This window comes from Carassius carassius, chromosome 19 (assembly GCF_963082965.1).
Source record: "Carassius carassius chromosome 19, fCarCar2.1, whole genome shotgun sequence".
NCBI lineage: Eukaryota > Metazoa > Chordata > Actinopteri > Cypriniformes > Cyprinidae > Carassius > Carassius carassius.
In genome coordinates this window covers 26,536,635-26,556,532 of record NC_081773.1, presented here as the reverse complement: position 1 = coordinate 26,556,532, position 19,898 = coordinate 26,536,635, and the positions used below count along the sequence as shown (strand labels likewise).

Genomic DNA, 19,898 nt, shown 5'->3' with positions numbered 1-19,898 from the left:
GGGGCCGTGCTTGACTGTAGACTGACTGAAGCACAGATCAAAGCCACCATGACCCCCACTTATTACCACTGTTATTTAGTTGAGCTTTTCCGTAATTTCCATGCATTACCATTTGAGATTTATACGCAAAGTCTAAAATTGGTTTACTAATCAAATGCATTTATTATCTGACTTTTGAACGATATGTGCATGTAGGCAAACAGACCGCCTTTGTGAGTATCCTTGCAAACACAGTTGTTTGTGTCTTAAATGAATGTAAGATGTTAAAGAGAAAGCATGTGTAGTGTAAGGCTTTAGTCTATATGAATTCCGTAGCCTGTATGATGAGATCTTAAAGAACATTCACCCCAAAATGAAGATACTGTCATCACATAGGCCTGCTTACCCTCAAATTGTTCTAAACTTCTATGGATTTCTTTTCCTCCTCAACATAAGATATAAGATATTTTGAAGAATGATTGTGGACAGTTTCTGGTCCCCACTTCCTCCAATAGTGTTTTGTTTTTATTCTTCTTCTTCTCATATATAGTAGTAGTGAGGGCCTGACAACTGTTAGGTTACCAATATTGTTCCAAATATATTCTTTTGTGAAAAAAGCAGAAGGAATCTCATTTAGAACATTTACAGAATTTTCATTTTTGGGTGAACTATTCCTCTAAAGCAGCCTAATATAGCTGCTGTTACTCAATAATGTGAATCAAATGGGGAAGTTGTGGCCTAATGGTTAGAGAGTTTGACTCTTAACTCTAGGGTTGTGGGTTCGAGTTTCGGGCAGGTAATACCACGACTGTGGTGCCCTTGAGCAAGGCACCAAACCCCCAACTGCTCCCTGGGCGCCGCAGCATAAATGGCTGCCCACTTCTATATATATATATATATATATGTGTGTGTGTGTGTGTGTGTGTGTGTCTGTGTGTGTGTGTGTGTGTGTGTATATGTATGTATCTACAGTATGTATAATCTATCATTATTGTGATGGTGGCCCTGCAGTAAGTCATTGCCCAGGGGCACAGTGTGGTCTTAATGTATGGAAGCACATGGGTAGCGATATTCAATTTGGAATGTAATATGCAAAATGACAATGCAATATGTAAAATGACAATGCATTTCTGTATTTACATTTTCATTTTCCAATACATTTGTGCAACGTTTGGTGCAAAATGAAAATGAAAATTAAATTACATAATTTTCATTTGCCATTTCATACACCAGTTTTAATATGTAAAATGAAAACTAATTTTAACGCTTTATAAGTTGCAAAATTAAAATGAAAATGTATTACAGAAATGATTAGATATGTATAACATGTTCAAGCAAAAACTGTGGCAAAATTATGATTTAAATGCTATTTTTCTTAAATGCATTAACACTCACAGTCAAGACACTTACGACTGCATTTTCATTCAGTGTCCCGCAATGAATGTAGCAAAATCCAATGTGCACATTGAAAATGCATTCCGAGCCGATCACGTCTCCGCCCCCTCGAGCCATGTCAATCACTGCGTGAACAAGGCGGGGCTTGCAGAAGGTCTGAGACTCAAATCTCAAGAAGAGGATTCAAGTGAGAGAACATGGACAAGACCGTTGGTCCGTGTACGTTTTGATCATTTCAGTTTATGGCTTTAATATTTCATTCGCACTGGTAGGCAGGCTAAACGCTGCTTTCATCTGATTGGTCGAATCGCTCCACCTTCAGCTCGGTCTTTTCATTCTTTCAGGCAGAATAAGAGTCAGTGCGAGTGAAGCACCGCTCACTGTTAATAAGCATAATATTTGAATCAGATGTAGCTGGGCACATAATTCGTGCTGCTGAGACCTGCAAATTATTTCTAGGTTGTAGTATTGTATGAATATTGTCCCACTGATAAATACAGTGCAAATAGTTCTGTCTCTTTGGAAAAAAGTGAAGTGGAAATAATAATCAATGATAGACTGAACAGTTCCATGTCTGTAACATTTACCACTCTCATCTTTTAAGTCATAAGGCACTAGGTATGTGTGTGTGACATTAATAAATAATTGTAAAAACTAATATTGTTACATTTCTGAAATAAAAATAGTAAAATTAGCTCTATGCTGCTCAGTGCTCCTCTAGCCTACCCCAGAGCGCCCTCTCGCGGCTGTAGACGGTAATGTTTTCTCTTGGTTCGTCTGACTCTGACTCGTATTGCTGTATAACTGGCCAGACTTACCTTCCCAAAAAATCCTATTTAATTTTATTTCATAAATTTAACTATATTTATTTCCACTTCACTGTTATCCAAGGAGACAGAACTATTTGCACTGTTTTTATCAGTGGGACAATATTTATACAATACTATAACCTAGAAATAATTTAACAGGGTCTCTTGCAAGTCGCAGCAGCACGAATTATGTGACCAGCATCATCTGATTCAAATATTATGCTAATTAACAGTGAGCGGTGGTTTCAGACATTACAGTGCTTCACTCGCACTGACTCTTATTCTGTCTAAAAGAATGAAAAGACAGAGCTGAAGCTGGAGTGATTCGACCAATCAGATGAAAGCAGCGTTTCAGCACCGCCCACAAGTGCGAATGTAATATTGAAGCCATAACCGAAATAATCAAAACGTAAACGGACCAACTGTCTTGTCCATGTTCTCTCACTTGAATCCTCTTCTTGAGATTTGAGTCTCAGACCTTCTGCAAGCCCCGCCTTGTTCACGCAGTGATTGACATGGCTCGAGGGGGCGGAGACGTGATCGGCTCGGAATGCATTTTCAATGTGCACATTGGATTTTGCTACATTCATTGCAGGACATTGAATGAAAATGCAATCGTAAGTGTCTTGACTGTGAGTGTTAATGCATTTAAGAAAAATTGCATTTAAATGATAATTTTGCCACAGTTTTTGCTTGAACATGTTATACATATCTAATCATTTCTGTAATACATTTTAATTTTAATTTTGCAACTTATAAAGCGTTAAAATTAGTATTCATTTTACATATAAAAACTGGTGTATGAAATGGCAAATGAAAATTATGTTATTTTATTTTTCATTTTCCACCAAACGTTGCACAAATGTATTGGAAAATGTAAATGTAAATACAGAAATGCATTGCCATTTTACATATTGCATTGTCATTTTGCATATTACATTGCCAATTGAATATCGCTACCCATGTGCTTCCACATTAATGCGGCCCTGATTCCCATATGCAGTTACATTTCTCTCCTTTGGGTGTCACTATTGTTTTGACCTTCCCTAGGTAATTATGCTGAGGTGCGCTAATGAATCTTCTCACTTTTCAGGTAGTATCGAGGTCACAGAAATGTAGACAGACATTACTAGTGAGGGAGCAACAAACCGTCTCACAGCACAAACCCAAATTCAGAGCCTTTACATTTCTGCCTTGGACATCTCCCCCGCAAATGTGATGCAGTCACTCGCACAAGAAATCAAATCCTTCTCCAAAGCTAATTTGCGGAAACAATGCACCAGAGTAACGACTTTGAGCGGCAGGCGGATTATTGAGACATGGAAAGGCTCTACTGTACAGGTGGTTGAAGAAACAGTACAGCCTGAAACTGCATGTGGATATGTTCAGGATAATAACTGGGATCTTCAAGTTGGATATATTAAACCATATCTATTACTTGGTGAGTAGTTCATATTCTCATTTGGCACTTAAAAATTACAACGGCAACAAAAAACCCACTTAAAATGTGACACTTAAAAATGTAATGAACTCAGAATATGCTGTTTGCTCAGTTGGAATAGACATTTTTATATTTATAAAATGTTTAATAAATGTTATGCATATACAATTATATAAAAACTTTCTTTTTTAAATGTTCTTATAATACATTTGCATTTTTAAAGAATTCTGTATGCAGTACGTTTATTATTATTATTATTATTGCTGTTGTTTTTGAATTGTGTGGTATGCTATTTGTGTCTGATTGCTGGCTGAGTCTAAGACAAAATTCCCCAAAATAGGACAATAAAGTATATTTTATTCTAATCTATTCTATTCTATTCTGAAAATAATTCATTTTGATTGTTTATTTCAAAGGGTCACAAGATGCTGCTCATCACTTTGGTACTTTGAGGAAATATAAGGTAATGTGAGTTTATTATTATTATTATTAATAGTATTTTATTATTAAATAACTTTGTTTTAAGAATTCTAATGTGTTTCCACTGATTTCAGGTCACACATATATTAAATGTTGCCTATGGTGTGGAGAATGCCTTTCCTGACCTGTTCATCTATAAAACACTGAGCATACTGGATCTACCTGACACTGATATAATATCACATATCGAGGAGTGTGCACAGTTTATAGACCAGGCTAAAGCTGAGGTAACATCTGCCTTTCATTTCATGGCATATTCATGATTACATTTGGTTAATATCATGGGATTTCTAAGAATGTTTTTGCAAAACACTTGCATTTTGCATTACGTGACGTATGGAGGTCTGGCGGCATTACATTCTTAAAAATAAAGGTTCCAAAAGGGTGTTTTTGCAGTGATGCCATAGAACAACCATTTTTGGAATCTAAAGAACATTTTTCAACTATAGAGAACCTTTTCTGCATTTGAAAAGTTCCATGGATGTTCAAGGTTCTTCATAGAACCATTGATGCCAATAAAGAACCTTTATTTTTAAGAGTGTATAAAAGGAATATTTCATTCTCTCAGTGTAATTTCCTGAGTGTTGGGCTTTGGTGCCTGCCTGGCCTATGTGATACTGCACGGTCATCCAATGGCTAACTCTGTTATTCTAGGTAACTGTGCAGCGTGCTGAATAATGGATGCTGAGTTTTCACAATGCATTATTTAGCGAGTTGTAGAAAGATCATATCACTAACGGGCCATTGTTTGTCATTACTAAACAGTGTCGCCAGTCACCCTTAACCTGACACTGTCTCATGATTCAAATTCACTAAGGTTTATGATTACAATGGCTGCTGGAAATAAGTTTCCATTCCTTTGTAAAACGAGTGTAGCACCTCCTGTCACCTAATTTAGTATGTAGCCTGTGATCCATAGGAAACAACAGCTCAGTCAATCAAATACTGTTCTTAACTTGGCGGAAAGTGGTTCTCTCACCCGTAACTTGCAATTTTGTAACTCCTTCCAATTAGCATAGGATTAATTACATGCTTTATAAGGGAGTATGTAATAATGGGAAATTAAATGCCTCCATTGGGGGATTCCTGAAGCTTCTGGAAACAATTTATTTTCTTGCTGTCTGACTGAATAATTGGTTTCTTTCTCCAGAAAGGAGTTGTACTTGTCCACTGCAATTCCGGAGTTTCACGTTCTGTGTCGGTCGTCATTGGATATCTGATGTTGAAAGAAAATCAGCCTTTTGGAGACACATTTGCGCTGGTGAAGTCAGCTCGACCCACCTCATGTCCAAATCCAGGTTTCATGGAACAGCTGAAAAACTTCAGACCACAGGATGCTACACAAGCAAACGGTTTGGGTCATGATTGAACATTATTTTACAGCTGCATCCACACAATGTCAAAGAGATAGTTCACCCCAAACTTTAAATTCTGTCATCATTTCCCCACCTAATATCTTTTAAAGCTGTTTTTTGTCCACTGAACTCAAATGGTGATATTTGTAGAGAATGTACAAACTGCTCTTTTCCTTACAGTGAAAGTAAATGGGGACCATGGCTGTCAAGTAAGATTTCTGAGGTTTGAGGCGGTCTATTCCTCACACTAAGAAATCACACAAATTTTTTTTTATAATGTTGGTTTGGAATGATATGAGGGTGAGTAAATAAAGACAGAATTTGAATTTTTCTGGGTGAACTGCCCTTTTAAAGTCACCAGTGCTTCCATCATAGTTTCATATATGACTTTGATTTGACACTTTGGAATTTGAATTGAATTTGAATTTTGCCTATCAGCTGGAATTTGAATTGAACTGGCTCCACAAGATGTTGAACTGGAATATGAAATGACAGGAAGAGGAATTTAATGAAATGCAGTACAAAAAAAATTCACCACAATCACACAGATAAGATGAATTAATTACCATTCCCAGCCTTTCCATTTTATCTGTAATTTCTTCGTCTGAATTACAATTCTCATCTTGTTTGCTACTTCAATTAAATTTCAGTAGCTCAGGAGTTCACACTCAAAAAGTTATTCATTTTAGTAGCTTCATTTCAAAATAAATTAGCGAACAAACTGTATCCTTTAAGATGCAATTATTTTCCTATTCTGTTAATTTCATCAGATGTTTATTATCTTTCCTGATAGAAACATCTTGTGGTCAACACTCACAATTATCATATTCATTGATCTGTGCTGAATTTCTCAAAAGTTTATGTTAGCTCCACTGGTGACAATGGTTCTACGATCAATTTAGGCTTACATTGCTTTTGGGAAACACAGCCCTAGTAAAAGAATTTTATCCAATTATTTTTTTTAAATTAATTAGTAAAAAAATGTATCAATAAAGACTGGTTTCTTATATTCAGTAACTTTGATAGCAACACTTACTCATTTTGTCCTCCCTTGACGTCCTTGATTAGCATCTGGGATGTTAAGCTATATTTGTGCAATATAATAGCTTAAATATCAACCTATAGACAGGGACTAGTTAAAGAAGTATCCCTGGTACATCAAATCTTAATATCTTTTTTAATTTTGAAATTTTAATTACATATTTTGATGTTTTTGTCCATATTGCATAGTAATATAGAGATTTTTTTTTTTTAATCTTAAAGTTCTTGTTTAATCCTGTTTTTCACTGTTGTGATGTGTTTTTCTGAAGGTAGAACATTGTCATCAGTGCTTGTGAGGATGTTTGACATGAAAGTTGAATTCACTTTTAGAACTTCTGGGATTCATTTTGTGGTGCAGACTGAGCCTTGATTTTAAAGTATGGATGTGTGGAATGGATTGTATTGAATAAAATGTGTACATATATACAAAAATACTTTTCATGTCTTTATGGTTTTTTATAAACTAGCCTGTGTGTTTGACGATGCTTTTAACTAGACCAAATTAAATTAGTTCAGTCTAAAAACATCAACTAGCCCCATAAACAACGATATCTCACGTACCTTATTTTCCTTATCATATTGAGTGAAATTGGCTAACAATATGAAACGTCTCCACTGGTCAGAATAGGAAGGGTTATAGCGCCCTCTGTGTTTGTAATAGGAATGACACTTTAAGGGTCGCGCGCGTTTAACTGGACTGCCTACATTAGGATATTATGGCTGAACTAAGATGACTTGTCTCGAGAACACAGGGAAACTCTTTGGGCAGTTGTCGTCACTCCGACTCCATCTCTCATGTTGTTGAAAAACTCGGGTATTTGGTTTTCCACATGGGCACGTTCTCTTCCAAGCTCTCCAGGAGAAACATTGTGACCGTGAAGCCCAAAGAGTCCGATGACGGCAGAGCGAACCGGGACCTGACCGAGAGCCAGACTCGGGTCATTAAAAATGCAGTTCAGAGGGTCAGCCGGGAAGTTCAGAGGGCGTCTGTCAACACCGAGGGAGGCAAGTGATGAGAGTTTCATTGCTGCTTTCAACACTGTCCGTGCTGAGGAGAAGTTTGGCATAGACACTGATGCTTTTGTTTATTAACTTTCAGGGCGGGTAAAATGATGTCGGGCATTTGGTTAGTGCAGTTATATCAAAGCTACGTGGTTTATAAATGCATATATAAATCAGAGAGGAATTAAATTCATACATAATAAAACCGGATTGGTTATTGAGCTAAAAAATTTTACATAATTTTTTTTTTTACATACAGTATCGTCTTCAAAACACTAAATAAGGTTAAAAGTTAGTGTGGACATCACTGTCTGGGACGTCAAAAAAAAAATTCTATACATTAGGGCCTCATTATAGATGTAAACTACTAGTGTTGTAGGCTATTTAGCAAACTGTGCTGTTTTCTGCAAAATACTTTTTTTTGGCTACACAGAAAGAACCTTAAGAAACCTCATGAACAAACATAATAGGCTACTTCATGCACAGGATTTTTAAGAAACTCAGGTAAGTACTTTTATTTAGATATTCACCAGGGATTTGTTCAGCAAAAGCTAGATTCGGTGTTTACAATGTCATCACGTCCAAGCACATTTGTGAGACATGAGGGACTCGGGACGGGTAAGCACTTTTTCCTTTATAACCACATATTCACCAGGGATTTCTCTGGCCAAAGCTAGATTCAGTATTTACAGTGTTATTGGGTCCAAGCACATTTTTAGACAATTACCAAAATAGTAACACTTGAAAGAATATCCTGTGGATGCACTGGGTTTGGTGGACATTCATGTGCAAAATTTGACATATTTTTGCATGCATCTTGAAAATGATCTGTGGCCTTGGGAACCTATATTAGTTCAGCTTAAAATGTATCTTGGTTTATAGTTGGTCAGTTAGCTACTCATTAAAGGCCACATCCAAAAATTGTAAATGGTGTAAATAATTAAAAAAATACAAATAAAATCAGCAAAATCATTTGACAAATCTAAATTGTTCCACATGAAAAAATATGTTTTTTTTAACCATACTATAGTAAAGTACTTGAATTAATTTGTGGTAATGCTATAGTTGCTGTGAAAATATAACAACTAAATATAAACAAATGACTTTTCCCATAATACTGTACTACATTTTTTACAACTACACTACAGTTTGCCACAGTAAAACTACTACAGTATTTACTACAGTGGATCAGTTCACTATAGTTAATATTAAGTATAATGTAGCATTCATTAACAAACTGTTGTATATACTATAATATATACAGTTTATTATAGTATATTTCAAAAACCAAAGTATTTACTATAAATTACTATAGTATTTTTTCATGTGGGGGTCTTTAAATAATACACATCAAAAAGCTAAGAAGGAGTTCAAAAATGAACATTTGAAATGGTTGATTTTTATGGAGGGAGTGTTTAAAGATTATTCCATTTTAAAGTAAAAATACAACTCTTAATTATAGACCAATTATTTGGTCTTGTTCAACAAGTTGATTGTTTTGTAAAGGGTTACAGGCAAATATACTCAAACATCATGTTTAACAGGCTTCATATGTGGCCACATGCATGGGCTACACGTGCAAAACACTAGGTGAGCAATATGCATATTAATGAACTCCCAAGAATGACATGACATGGCCAGTATTTCACTGCTGCCTTTGTCATGGCAACCCCTGTACAGTATTAAATAGAGCGTCATCGGAGGTCTTGTTTCTTTAGAGTATGCATTATAATGATTTGAATCTTACTATTTTATTTCAAGCCTCTTGGACGTAAAGGGGTTGAGTGGGCAGAACAAAGACGGTGGAATTCATTACGAGGCCTCTCTGCATCGTCGATTGGGATGCTGCAGATTGGGGGCTAATTTGCTCACTGTTGTTTTGGTTGCCAACCGCGCTGGATGGCTGCGAGGAAAGCAATTAAAGATTTTGTCTTATAGCCAAATGAAGAGCAATTAAGAGGAATGAATTCAGCCTCTTTATCTTACAATCACACTGAAGAGCTGTTGGTGGTTAGATTAGCATAAGTGCTTTAGTGTGTTTTGTTCCCAGTGTTTTTCCACCCTTTGACCCCTAGTAACTTCCATACAAATCTACTGTTAGATCACAAAAAGTATCTTCAACTTCAGTATGTCACATCATGTATGTCACAATCTACTCACACTCTGGCCATCCAAGATGTAGATGAGTTGGAAAAGATTTGGAGAAATTTGCCATTATATAACTTGTTCAGCAACGTGAATGGGTGCCGTCAGAATGAGAGTCCAAAGAGCTGATAAAAACATCAAAATGGTCCACAAGTAATCCATATCAATTAATGTCTTGTGAAACGAAAAGCTGCATGTTTGTAAGAAAATCGAAGAAACTTCAACAGGTTGCTTTTGGCTGAAATACTAGTTCATAATCCATGATAATTCTTTCTCCAAATAAAAAAGTTGTCTTGCCAGAATCAGGAGAGAAATATGCACAGATCGAACACTGTTTACAAAACACTTAAAAATAAATATGTTGGCAGATTTTGATGTGACAGGACAACAGTAGATTTTTTTATTTTGCTATGGATTAAAGAGTCATAATTTGGCAAAAAGCGATGGTTTAAAGTTAAAATGCTTTAATGATGGATTTGTTTCTTACAAGCGTACCTTTTCACTTCACAAGACGTTAATTAATGAACTGGAGTTGTGTGAGTTACTTGTGGATTATTGCAATGTTTTTAATAGCTGTTTGGACTATCATTTTGACGGCACCCATTCACTGCAGATGCTCCAGAGGATTTACAGGGCAAGGTCATATGGCACCACCAGCCAAAAGAAGAATCGTCTTCACAACTGCACAGGCAGAAGTGAGGTTGAGTTACGGCAGTGTTTGTGTTAATTGATGTAGTGATCTATATTTTAAAGTGCATAATTAAGTCTTTGAGTTCCCCCATTAGTGTCTCTCCCATGCCTTGTCAAATGTGTCTGCACATTAGTGAGCCTATGTAATGAAGAAGGTTTCCAAATACCTTCTGTTCATTTGAGACCCAGGGCTTGCTGTTACATATCAGTTTTAGATTTATTACTCTGTTGCTGGGGCAGCAGAAGAAACTCTTCCTGTGACATGTCTGCACTGTCATCATGGAAGAATAGGAGCCATGATTTAGTGTAAAGTCAAAAACTATTTCATGTTGCTGATAATTAGGTGACCTTGAGTATGGCTAGGGCAGTTTCATTAGACCAATTTGCATGATCATGTCTGATAGACATGCACATTATTTCTAGAAACAAACTGGGTTGTAGAAAGTGACAATTACATTACTGAGAATCATCAACCTCCTCTCTTGTTATGATAAAAAAGTGTTCTTTTGGACAATAGACAGTGCAATTGTGATTCACCGCTGTGTTGTTTAGCCTTTCAGTGGTACACAAAAGGATGCTACAATAGATTTGTTCATTATGTGACTTCTGCTTTAAAGTAAGTGATTTATTTGGAATAGAGTGCATAAAATAGTCACACAACCTGACAGATATCACTGGAATATGTATCCAGCTCAATAAAGCATAAATGTCACATTGGACACATATTGATAAAATATTAGCTACATATACTTTGCTAAATTATAATATAATATACAAATCTATTATTTAAAATACATATAATGTGTATATAATATTATATACAAAATATTTTTTAAATAATAAATATAATAGAAAACATCTTATATTTTATAATCTAATATATAGAATAATATATTTGCAGTCACCTGAAAAGTTCTTCATAATCCTTTCTTCATAATTTTAAATAAAAAACATTTACTACTGAATTACTTAATAATGGATCTTTAGCATTTACTTGTTCTCTCTGTTGTCTATTTAATCTACCATATAACTACCTACCCATACCATATAACTACAGTTACACCCATCATTTCTAAACAATAGCACTTGAACTACATTTAAATGGAAATCTCACAGTGGCATATTTACTAATGTTACAAGTTGAGATTTTAGTCACCAGAGGGCTCCCTTTATCCAAAATTCTTGAGAGGGTGCAGGAAATAAAAGGCCATCAGTTTAGTGTTTGAAAAATGGTGTGCATCTGAAAAGCTTTACCAGTGTTATCAGTAAGGCTCAAATGTGGATAGTTATGTGTTGTTTGAAGAATGTTCCCACATAGCTGTAAATCTAGGGTGACATTAATAACCCAGTGCAGACAAGCTCAGAGTGATGTAAATTATAGTTTGGAAAACAGAATAACACAAGGAGAAAGATCTAGAAAACCATGCAGAATATTGTGATGTTTTTATCAGCTGTTTGGACTCTCATTCTGATGGCACCCATTCACTGTGCAGAGTATCTTTTGTTTTTAAAAACACTCATTATTTTTAACATTGGTGCTGCTGGTGAAATGATTTCATCTTCAATTTGAAGTTCCACTACTAATTAATTTATTTAATGTACTATCCTGTTTGCTTCAGTCACACTTTCCAAATCCCTGCCTTCCAGAGACATAACAGGCAACTCAATTTCAGCAAACCTGCACATGCGCAGAGCTAGAGAGCATTTTTGATTGGCTAAAAAGTTTGAGTGGTTATCAACACAACAGAGTCTAGCTCTGTCACAGTGACAAGAGATATACGGTGAATCTTTAAGGGTTTGTTTACACTTGGCAGGTTTGGTTTTGTTTAAAACCAAAAAACTCTTAGGGTGTTTTTCTCTTAGCCTTAACATTTAGGGTGTGTTTGCTCTTCTAGTGTGGTTCATTTGAACATTTGTGAATGCTGCAATCCAAACCTTGATGCGCACCAAACAAGCAGTCCAAAAAATATTGGAAAGCAGGCTCTTGGTCCATTTTCAAATGGACTCTGGTCCGCCTTGACTGAAATAGAAATGTAGCGTTGACCAAAGACATCTAAAAAAAGCCAAAACAATACATGATGTCATGAGATGGGTCCTATACTAAAATAACACTGAGATGAGCCATATGGAGTGTTTAAAAAAGCATCTTGATATATTCTGTGTTCTTTCCATTCACATTTTTAACATGTTCTGTTTGAACAGTCCCTTGGTAAATTTCCTCCTAAGTGTGTTGGAAATGGGAAAAATACAGAAATGATTCAATGTCTTAGCTAATCTTCCCTATATTTATCTGTCACAGAACTTAGAGGCCACCATGAGAACAGCTCTAGGCTTTAGGGCAGATCAGATCCATCCCACTCTCCTCAGAGTTGTCTGTCATTGCGCTAAAGATTGGAGTGTGATTGTTTTTTCACGGATCATGTCAGATATAGCATATCTTCAAAATCTGAGCTTATTAAATCGAGAGAGGAACATCTACTCACCTTGAGATGATCCTTGATAAAACATTCATTAAACTTATCTTATTGCTTTATATCGGTTCCCTTAAAGGTCACATACTGTAAGATTAAAGACCTTTAATGCATTTTTTTCTCATAAAAATGGATTAAGTGAAAGGTCTGATCATTCCACCAATAGTAAATTAGACAAAATAAGACAGAAATGATAAGAAATGCAAAGCGATGCCCAATCAACAGCACAAAGGCTGCCTATCCATATGAGGATGATTTAGCCTGCCAGGAAAAGGAAATTGGGCTCATTGTAGCGTGTGTAAATCCGGATTTATTTCCTCAATAAACCGGTGAGATATAATGAAACACTCTTTCAACTGATTAATATCTCCCTCCAAATGCCAGGTGTCAATCTCAGTTATTCAAGGTTAAAAACAACATTTGTTTTTGAGTGCAACCCGTGCATGCTGCTTTCACTGTTTAAACACAGGTGTGTGAGCATGATTCATGCCTTTTGTAGCAATTACTCATGACAGCATTAAAAAAATAGTTATATAACCATTATGCAATGCTTAATTTTTATGTAATTCAGACACACTTGGTCCAGGCACATGCAACAACTTGAAACTGTTGTCATATTTTGCTTTTCAATCTATGTTAATGATAAATAATGTTCTGTTTTATGGTTCTGTTAATGGCATAATCTTTTTTGCCAGAGTGACTTGTCTATAAATTGGACTAGTCTATAATAAACATTCATAATGATTTTCCTGTCAGTATAAAATTAGGCAACACAGAAAACAGAAATACTGAGTTTATACTTTAATTGTATGAACATAAAAAATACAGTCAGTTTGCATGTTTTGTTTATTAAAGGTTTTATTTATTTAGCATTTTACAATATAGCAGATAGGAAGATATACAAGTTAAAAGGCAAGACAGTAGCCTGCCTCATATATAAATGCAAAGCCAGTGCTGAAACATTTGCAGTACTTGTGGTTCTTAAGAATAAGCGCACACCACACAGACCCCCAAATTATACATAATCAAGATAAACAAAACCTGACCCTCGGCCACAGCAGCTGTTACTGAGGAAATGAATTTTTCTTGGGCTTCTTTGCCTCACTAAACCAGCAGCCTTTACAGAGACTGAGAATCTAACTATCTATCTATCTATCGTTCTATCTATCGTTCTAGAATTTTATCTATCGTTCATTATGTGGTTCTGTCTATCGTTCTGCACTGCGTAGCAACACCTCAGCAACCAAAAAACTCCAGCCACTCACGCTAACTAGTCTTGGCTGTGCATTGGCCATCAGACCAGGCAGATGCAGAGACGTCTAGCACCAGAGTTTGTTACATGACTTTTCAGTCAGCGTCAGTGAGCAATGAGGTCCATGATTATAATGACAATATATGAGCTTTCCAATTAGAGCTCTATTTTTGCACTGGCAGAAGTGAGGTATTACATCCCTAATGTGTTATATTTTATTCAAGACCTACATCTTCTCTGATAGATACCGTCAGCAGAGATGTAGTTTAACTTCAATTTAAGAGCGGATGCTATTAATCAGACATGTGACAAGGTGTAGTATATTTAGACAATTATATTCCAGTCCTGTTCTATTAACAAAGAGAACCTGGTCTTCATCCATCAGGGGTCCCTTGAGGTGTTCAGTGGTTCACAGCATTTTTGGTCTGAGTCTGTCATATCTCTCTGTGTTTACAGTCCTGTTGTGACTGTCCTGTTAATACTGTAGCTTCACTATGTGGTGCTAATGAAGGCCATTAACACATGCCACAGCAGCTAGACACACATGGGACTCTTACTTTTGAGAACACACACACAGACACACACACACACACACACACACACACACGTTTGTTTTTGTGAAAAGTGGGGACATCCCCACTTTTACTGGTTTTTATACTGTACAAACTGTATATTTTAACCCTACACGTAACCCTAACCCTCACAGGAAACTTTGTGTATTTTTACTTTCTCAAAAAAACTAATTCTGTATGATTTATAAGCGTTTTAAAAAACGGGGACATGGGTTATGTCCTCATTAGTCACCCTCTCCTTGTAATACCTGTGTCATACCCACGTCATTATACAAAGTTGTGTCCTGATATGTCACAAAAACACACACACACACACACACACACACACACACACAAACACTCCCAGGGCCCTATCATACACCTGGCGCAAGGCGCAGCGCAAGTTTGTTTTCTAGTTTCAGTCTTGCGGCGTTCGCATTTTCCCGTCCAGCGCCACGTCGTTTAGCAAATGCATTTGCGCCCATTTGTGCGCCCATTGGCATACTGGTCTAAAAAAGAGGTGTGTTTCAGGCGCATTGCTGGCGCATTGCTGTTTTAAGGAGCTGAATATAGACTGCGCCATAGACCAACTCAAACCTGGTCTAAAGTCTAAAGTCAATGGCGCAATATTTTTTTTGTTATTATTTTTTTTGCCTTGGTAGAAAACACGCCTCTGGGCGGGTCCAGAGTGCACGTTGACTTTTCTTATTACACACAGGGATGCGCATCACACAAACATGCCAAATATTAAAAACAAAAGGTTGACAGTGTAAAAGAATATTATTGTGTAGGCTACATAAATATACAAATGTAATCATGGATAGTCATTGCGTGTATTAGAATTAGGCTACCTATTTGCAGTTCAGCCTATTACTACTTATAATGATGAATGAAATTGGCGAATTAATTGAACAATCGTGCCAATACACACACATATTAACTGACTCATCGCGCGGAGCTATTTGAAAGCATGCACTGCTACTTCATCCCACGCCTTCTTCACCTCGGGAAACTTTGGTGGATTCCTGCTTGTCCCGTAGATGATCTGCTCACACGCTTTAACTTCGCGCACGAGCATATCGGTTTCTTCGCTTGAGAAGCGTTCAGCTTTTCCGCCAACAAATTCCGCTCTGGCGCGAGCGCATCTCGCTCTTAAAGGGAATGGAGATGACACTCTGATTGGTTTATTGAACGTTACGCCCATTATTTATTAAGAGAATAAGGACAACCCATTCCAAAAATGCGCCCCGGCGCACGGACCGTTTTTCCGTCGTTAAAATAGCAAAAGTGGATTTGGACACGCCCTGAGTGCACCTGCGCCGTACACTTTACACTTTGCATTTAGATCGTTAAAATAGGGCCCTCAAAAGCACAAAAGGCCTACAGGAATTGTTGCTTGTGTTTGTATGTTAAGCAGCTTAAATCTGTTAATCTAAAACAAATCCAACTTTTTTTTTTTCCATTATACCGTTTAGTTAAGAAATTTCTGTAGTAGCATCTGTACTGAATAGACTCAGACTGTGAGTAACAGGCATGACGATTCCATCAAATCCACTGAAGTGTAACCATCTGGTCATAGCAGAGAGACCCACACACCTCAAATCACCCAGGCTGGGAACTGCAGGAAATGAGCTCGCAGCCGACTGATGGGAGACATTTCATGAAAAAGTGCATGAGCATTTGTGAGATCTTTTCATTCTGTCAATGAATTATTGAATGTTCTCCTTTAGAGAAGGATAAGGAGACACTTTTTCTGTAATGTGTATTTCATTTACTTTAATCCAGTGTCTTTTTTAGCACAAAGCCCTATAGAGTTCTTTGCTCAGGAGCACATTGGTTGCAATTAAACCCTCATTGGACACAATTTCCAGTACATTTTAATTTACCAGTAAACTGTTCCATTAAAACAGGTGTTTTGGAGCTCCAGATAAGATTATCTTCTTATGAGGGGTCCATATTTTCATATATGTATTGTAGACCCATTTTACTATTTAAAAAACAAATATATATATATATATATATATATATATATATATATATATATATATATATATATATATATATATATATATATATATATATATATATATATATATATATATATATATATATATATATATATATATATATCATTGAACTAAAGCCAGAATAATTGGGCAAAAAATATTTGAACTTCATTGTTTGCTTTTACAACTCCAATTCCAGAGAAGTTGGGATGTTTTGTAAAAAGGCAATACAAGCAAGAATCTGTGATTTGTTCATTGTCTTTAACTTTTATTTAATTGACAAAAGTACAAAGAAAACATTTCCAAAGTTTTCACTGACCTATAAATACAGTACATTTATTTTGTAAATATGAACACCTTTTGATTTTGATGGCTGCAAGTTGGGACAGAGGCGTGTTTAACACTGTCACACCAACCTTCCTTTTAATGTTTCATTGTTTGGGAATTAAGGATACTAATTAAAGTTTTGCAAGCACATTTTTTGTCCAGTCCTTTTTGAAACAAGGCTTCAGATGCACAGAAGTCTGTGACTGTCTTGTCTGATTTTCCTTTTCATGACTGGTCATACATTTTCATTAGAAGTCAGATCTGGACTGCAGGCAGGCCAGTCTAGCACATTCACTCTGAGTCTACAGAACCAGGCTGTTGTAGCACATGCAGAATGAGAGCTGGCATTGTCTTGATCTAATAACCATGGACTTCCCATGGAAGACCTCATCTTTGATGGCAGTAGCCTATGTATATAAATCTAATATTTGTCTCCATGTCAATGTGACCTTCACACAGAGTAACAGAGTTTCAAATGGTTTTTCTTGATGCAGCAGCAGACTGTGTAAAGTGACAGTAGTTTTCTGAAGTACTCCTGAGTAGGCATAGGTCAGTATGAGGTATGATTTTGACGGTATGATAACCTTAAGCAAAAATATCATGGTTTCACGTAATCACGGTATTGTTGTTATAGCTCTTTAAATGTTTATATATTTTGTTTTTGAGCAACATTCAGAATATTTGAAAACAGTAGAATTAGTTTTTTTTTCTTTGATTTGTTTCCTAAAAAGAAAAAAAAACAGAGACTGTCATCTTTATTTAACCTAAATCTGTAATTACAGTTATTTTAGTTATATAATTTATATAATTTTAGTTATATAATTCAAATACATATCATTTATATAATTTAGTTATATAATGATAATCATACACATAATTTGATTTAATAATAACCCAATTTGAAGCAAAAACAGAATGTTCTGACAAGCTTTGTGAAATTATACTACGTAAACTTTTCAGAAGACAGTCAGCTTCCCTCATATACACATTCATATAACCCCCCAAATCATTATTGAGGATTTTCTTTTTTCTTCTTAGTTTGTGCATCATGAAGTGAGTGATCTCCCTGCTACAGTATTTTTCTCTGTGCGTCTGTCTTCAGCGTCTCTGGCCTGTGTTAACAGGCATTAACAGACTTCATATTTTCATATAAATGACATTTTGGAAAATTATTTAATTGCAACACAGTTTGTGTATGTCCAGAACAGATAGTTGCAATAAGGCAAAAAACGTCCGGTTGCCGATCACGTAAAGGCCAAAAACATAAAACATGGTACTGCGCATGTGTCGAGCTCATCCGTCCGCGCTCATCTGCGGTTGAGTATACTTTTGAAAGCTGTGTGGACGCGGCTGTGCGCGAGACTGAAAGGAAAGCTGAATGGGAAGTGTACCCGTGCCTTAAGTTTGGCCATCCTACACATCCTACACATCCTACACATGTACTACACATGCACCAACAGGACGAAGAGGGGTCAGTGTTACTCTCTACACTGCACTCAGCCTGAGGGATTCATACTCTTCCAGTCATTGAGGAGACATGGAAAACGTCTCAGGTTACGACTGTAACCTATGTTCCCTGAGAACAGGGAACGAGACACTACGTCAGAATGACGCTTTGGGGAACGCCTCAGGCGTGAAAGGTGTCTGAAATCACTATCAAATCACGGCAATCATAATGACCGGCGACAGCCCGTGAATCATTAACGTGAATGATTAACGTGCGACCTGCAAGTATAAAAGGGAGCCTTGCAAACATGACAAACATCCTATCGTCTGAAGGGACTGTTGCAGGCAGGCCCCGAGGCATGGCAGGAAGACGTAGTGTCTCGTTCCCTGTTCTCAGGGAACATAGGTTACAGTCGTAACCTGAGACGTTCCCTTTCGAAAGGGAACTCTACACTACGTCAGAATGACGCTTTGGGGAACGATATACCAACGCCACCATGCTAAGGGGAGTGCCTGCCAAGCGGCAGTGACAACTGACAGAACTAGCAAATTCAAATGAAACGCTAGAACCACTCACCCTCAGGTCACACTGGGCTGTCAGTGACAGCACTCCCTACGGTCATAGCCCAAGCTATATGATACCACAGAAAAACCTCCATAAACATAGTTTTAGTGAAAGGTCTACCTGGGCCTGCTCAAGGGCCTAGGACCACAACTTCAACTTCTTAGAAGGGGTCCCTTCTAGGGAATGTGGCTAGGGAACCTGAGGGAACCCCAGCCAGTCACTATTCAGGGGAACGTGCCACCTGAAATGCCACCAGGCAGGCCTGACCTGGTGTCACCATACAAGACACTATAGTCTGGCCACTTCCTGTCTGTCCGAAGACAGAGCCTCTGGACACTTGCCTTTAGGAAGGCATCCAACCCGAGGGACTGCGAAGCAGGCAGTGAACCACTCGGACCGGATCTCAGAGACGGGATATCCTGGAGAGTATGACTCAGCATAGTGCATTACAACCCTTGCCAGCGAGGGGAGTTTCTCTACTCGATCCACGGATCAACCCAGTGTTTGTGTTTCAAAACACTAAGGAGGCCTGTGAGGGCCTAAGGACTGATCTAACTGGGAGGCCTCATGAGAGGCCTACGACCGACTGATCAGACTCAGGAGACCACATACCCATACTGACCCTCAGTGAGGGGAGCATTAGATCTACCTGGTAGGCAACCAGGCTGTAGCAAGATAAAGAGGTTCCAGGAGGGAACCCGTAGCAGAGAATAAAAACTTGAGTCGAGCCAGGGCGCAAGCTCACCTTTGGTAGCTGCCTGATAAGGTCTGCTAAACTGAAAGTAAGCGGCCACTAGCTTACAAAACCCAGCACCACTGTGAAACTACTCAGGGAGACCTGGAGAGGCCTACTACCTGACAACCACAGTATGTGGGAGCTCACCATCAGAGAGGCCTGGTGCAGCCTACTCTCTGATAACCATAAAACGTGAGAGCTCACTTC

General features: G+C 37.3%; 1 protein-coding gene across 1 annotated transcript; it reads left to right on the top strand.

Moving 5' to 3' along the window:
- Positions 1-164: 164 nt before the first annotated feature.
- On the top strand, positions 165-5,535 carry dusp19a (dual specificity phosphatase 19a). The gene is made up of 5 exons (XM_059499430.1): positions 165-212; positions 3,277-3,624; positions 4,041-4,087; positions 4,179-4,331; positions 5,255-5,535. The coding sequence occupies exons 2-5, from the start codon at positions 3,402-3,404 to the stop codon at positions 5,471-5,473; spliced, it is 642 nt and encodes a 213-aa protein (XP_059355413.1). The 5' UTR covers positions 165-212; positions 3,277-3,401; the 3' UTR covers positions 5,474-5,535.
- Positions 5,536-19,898: the final 14,363 nt, after the last annotated feature.

What these genes read in the sequence shown, in the direction of transcription:
- dusp19a (XM_059499430.1), top strand. Translation starts at nt 3,402, where the DNA reads ATGCAGTCACTCGCACAAGAAATCAAATCCTTCTCCAAAGCTAATTTG. An exon ending in TAAACCATATCTATTACTTG is followed by an intron (nt 3,625 to 4,040) that starts GTGAGTAGTTCA and finishes TTTATTTCAAAG; the next exon opens with GGTCACAAGATGCTGCTCAT. An exon ending in TAGACCAGGCTAAAGCTGAG is followed by an intron (nt 4,332 to 5,254) that starts GTAACATCTGCC and finishes TTCTTTCTCCAG; the next exon opens with AAAGGAGTTGTACTTGTCCA.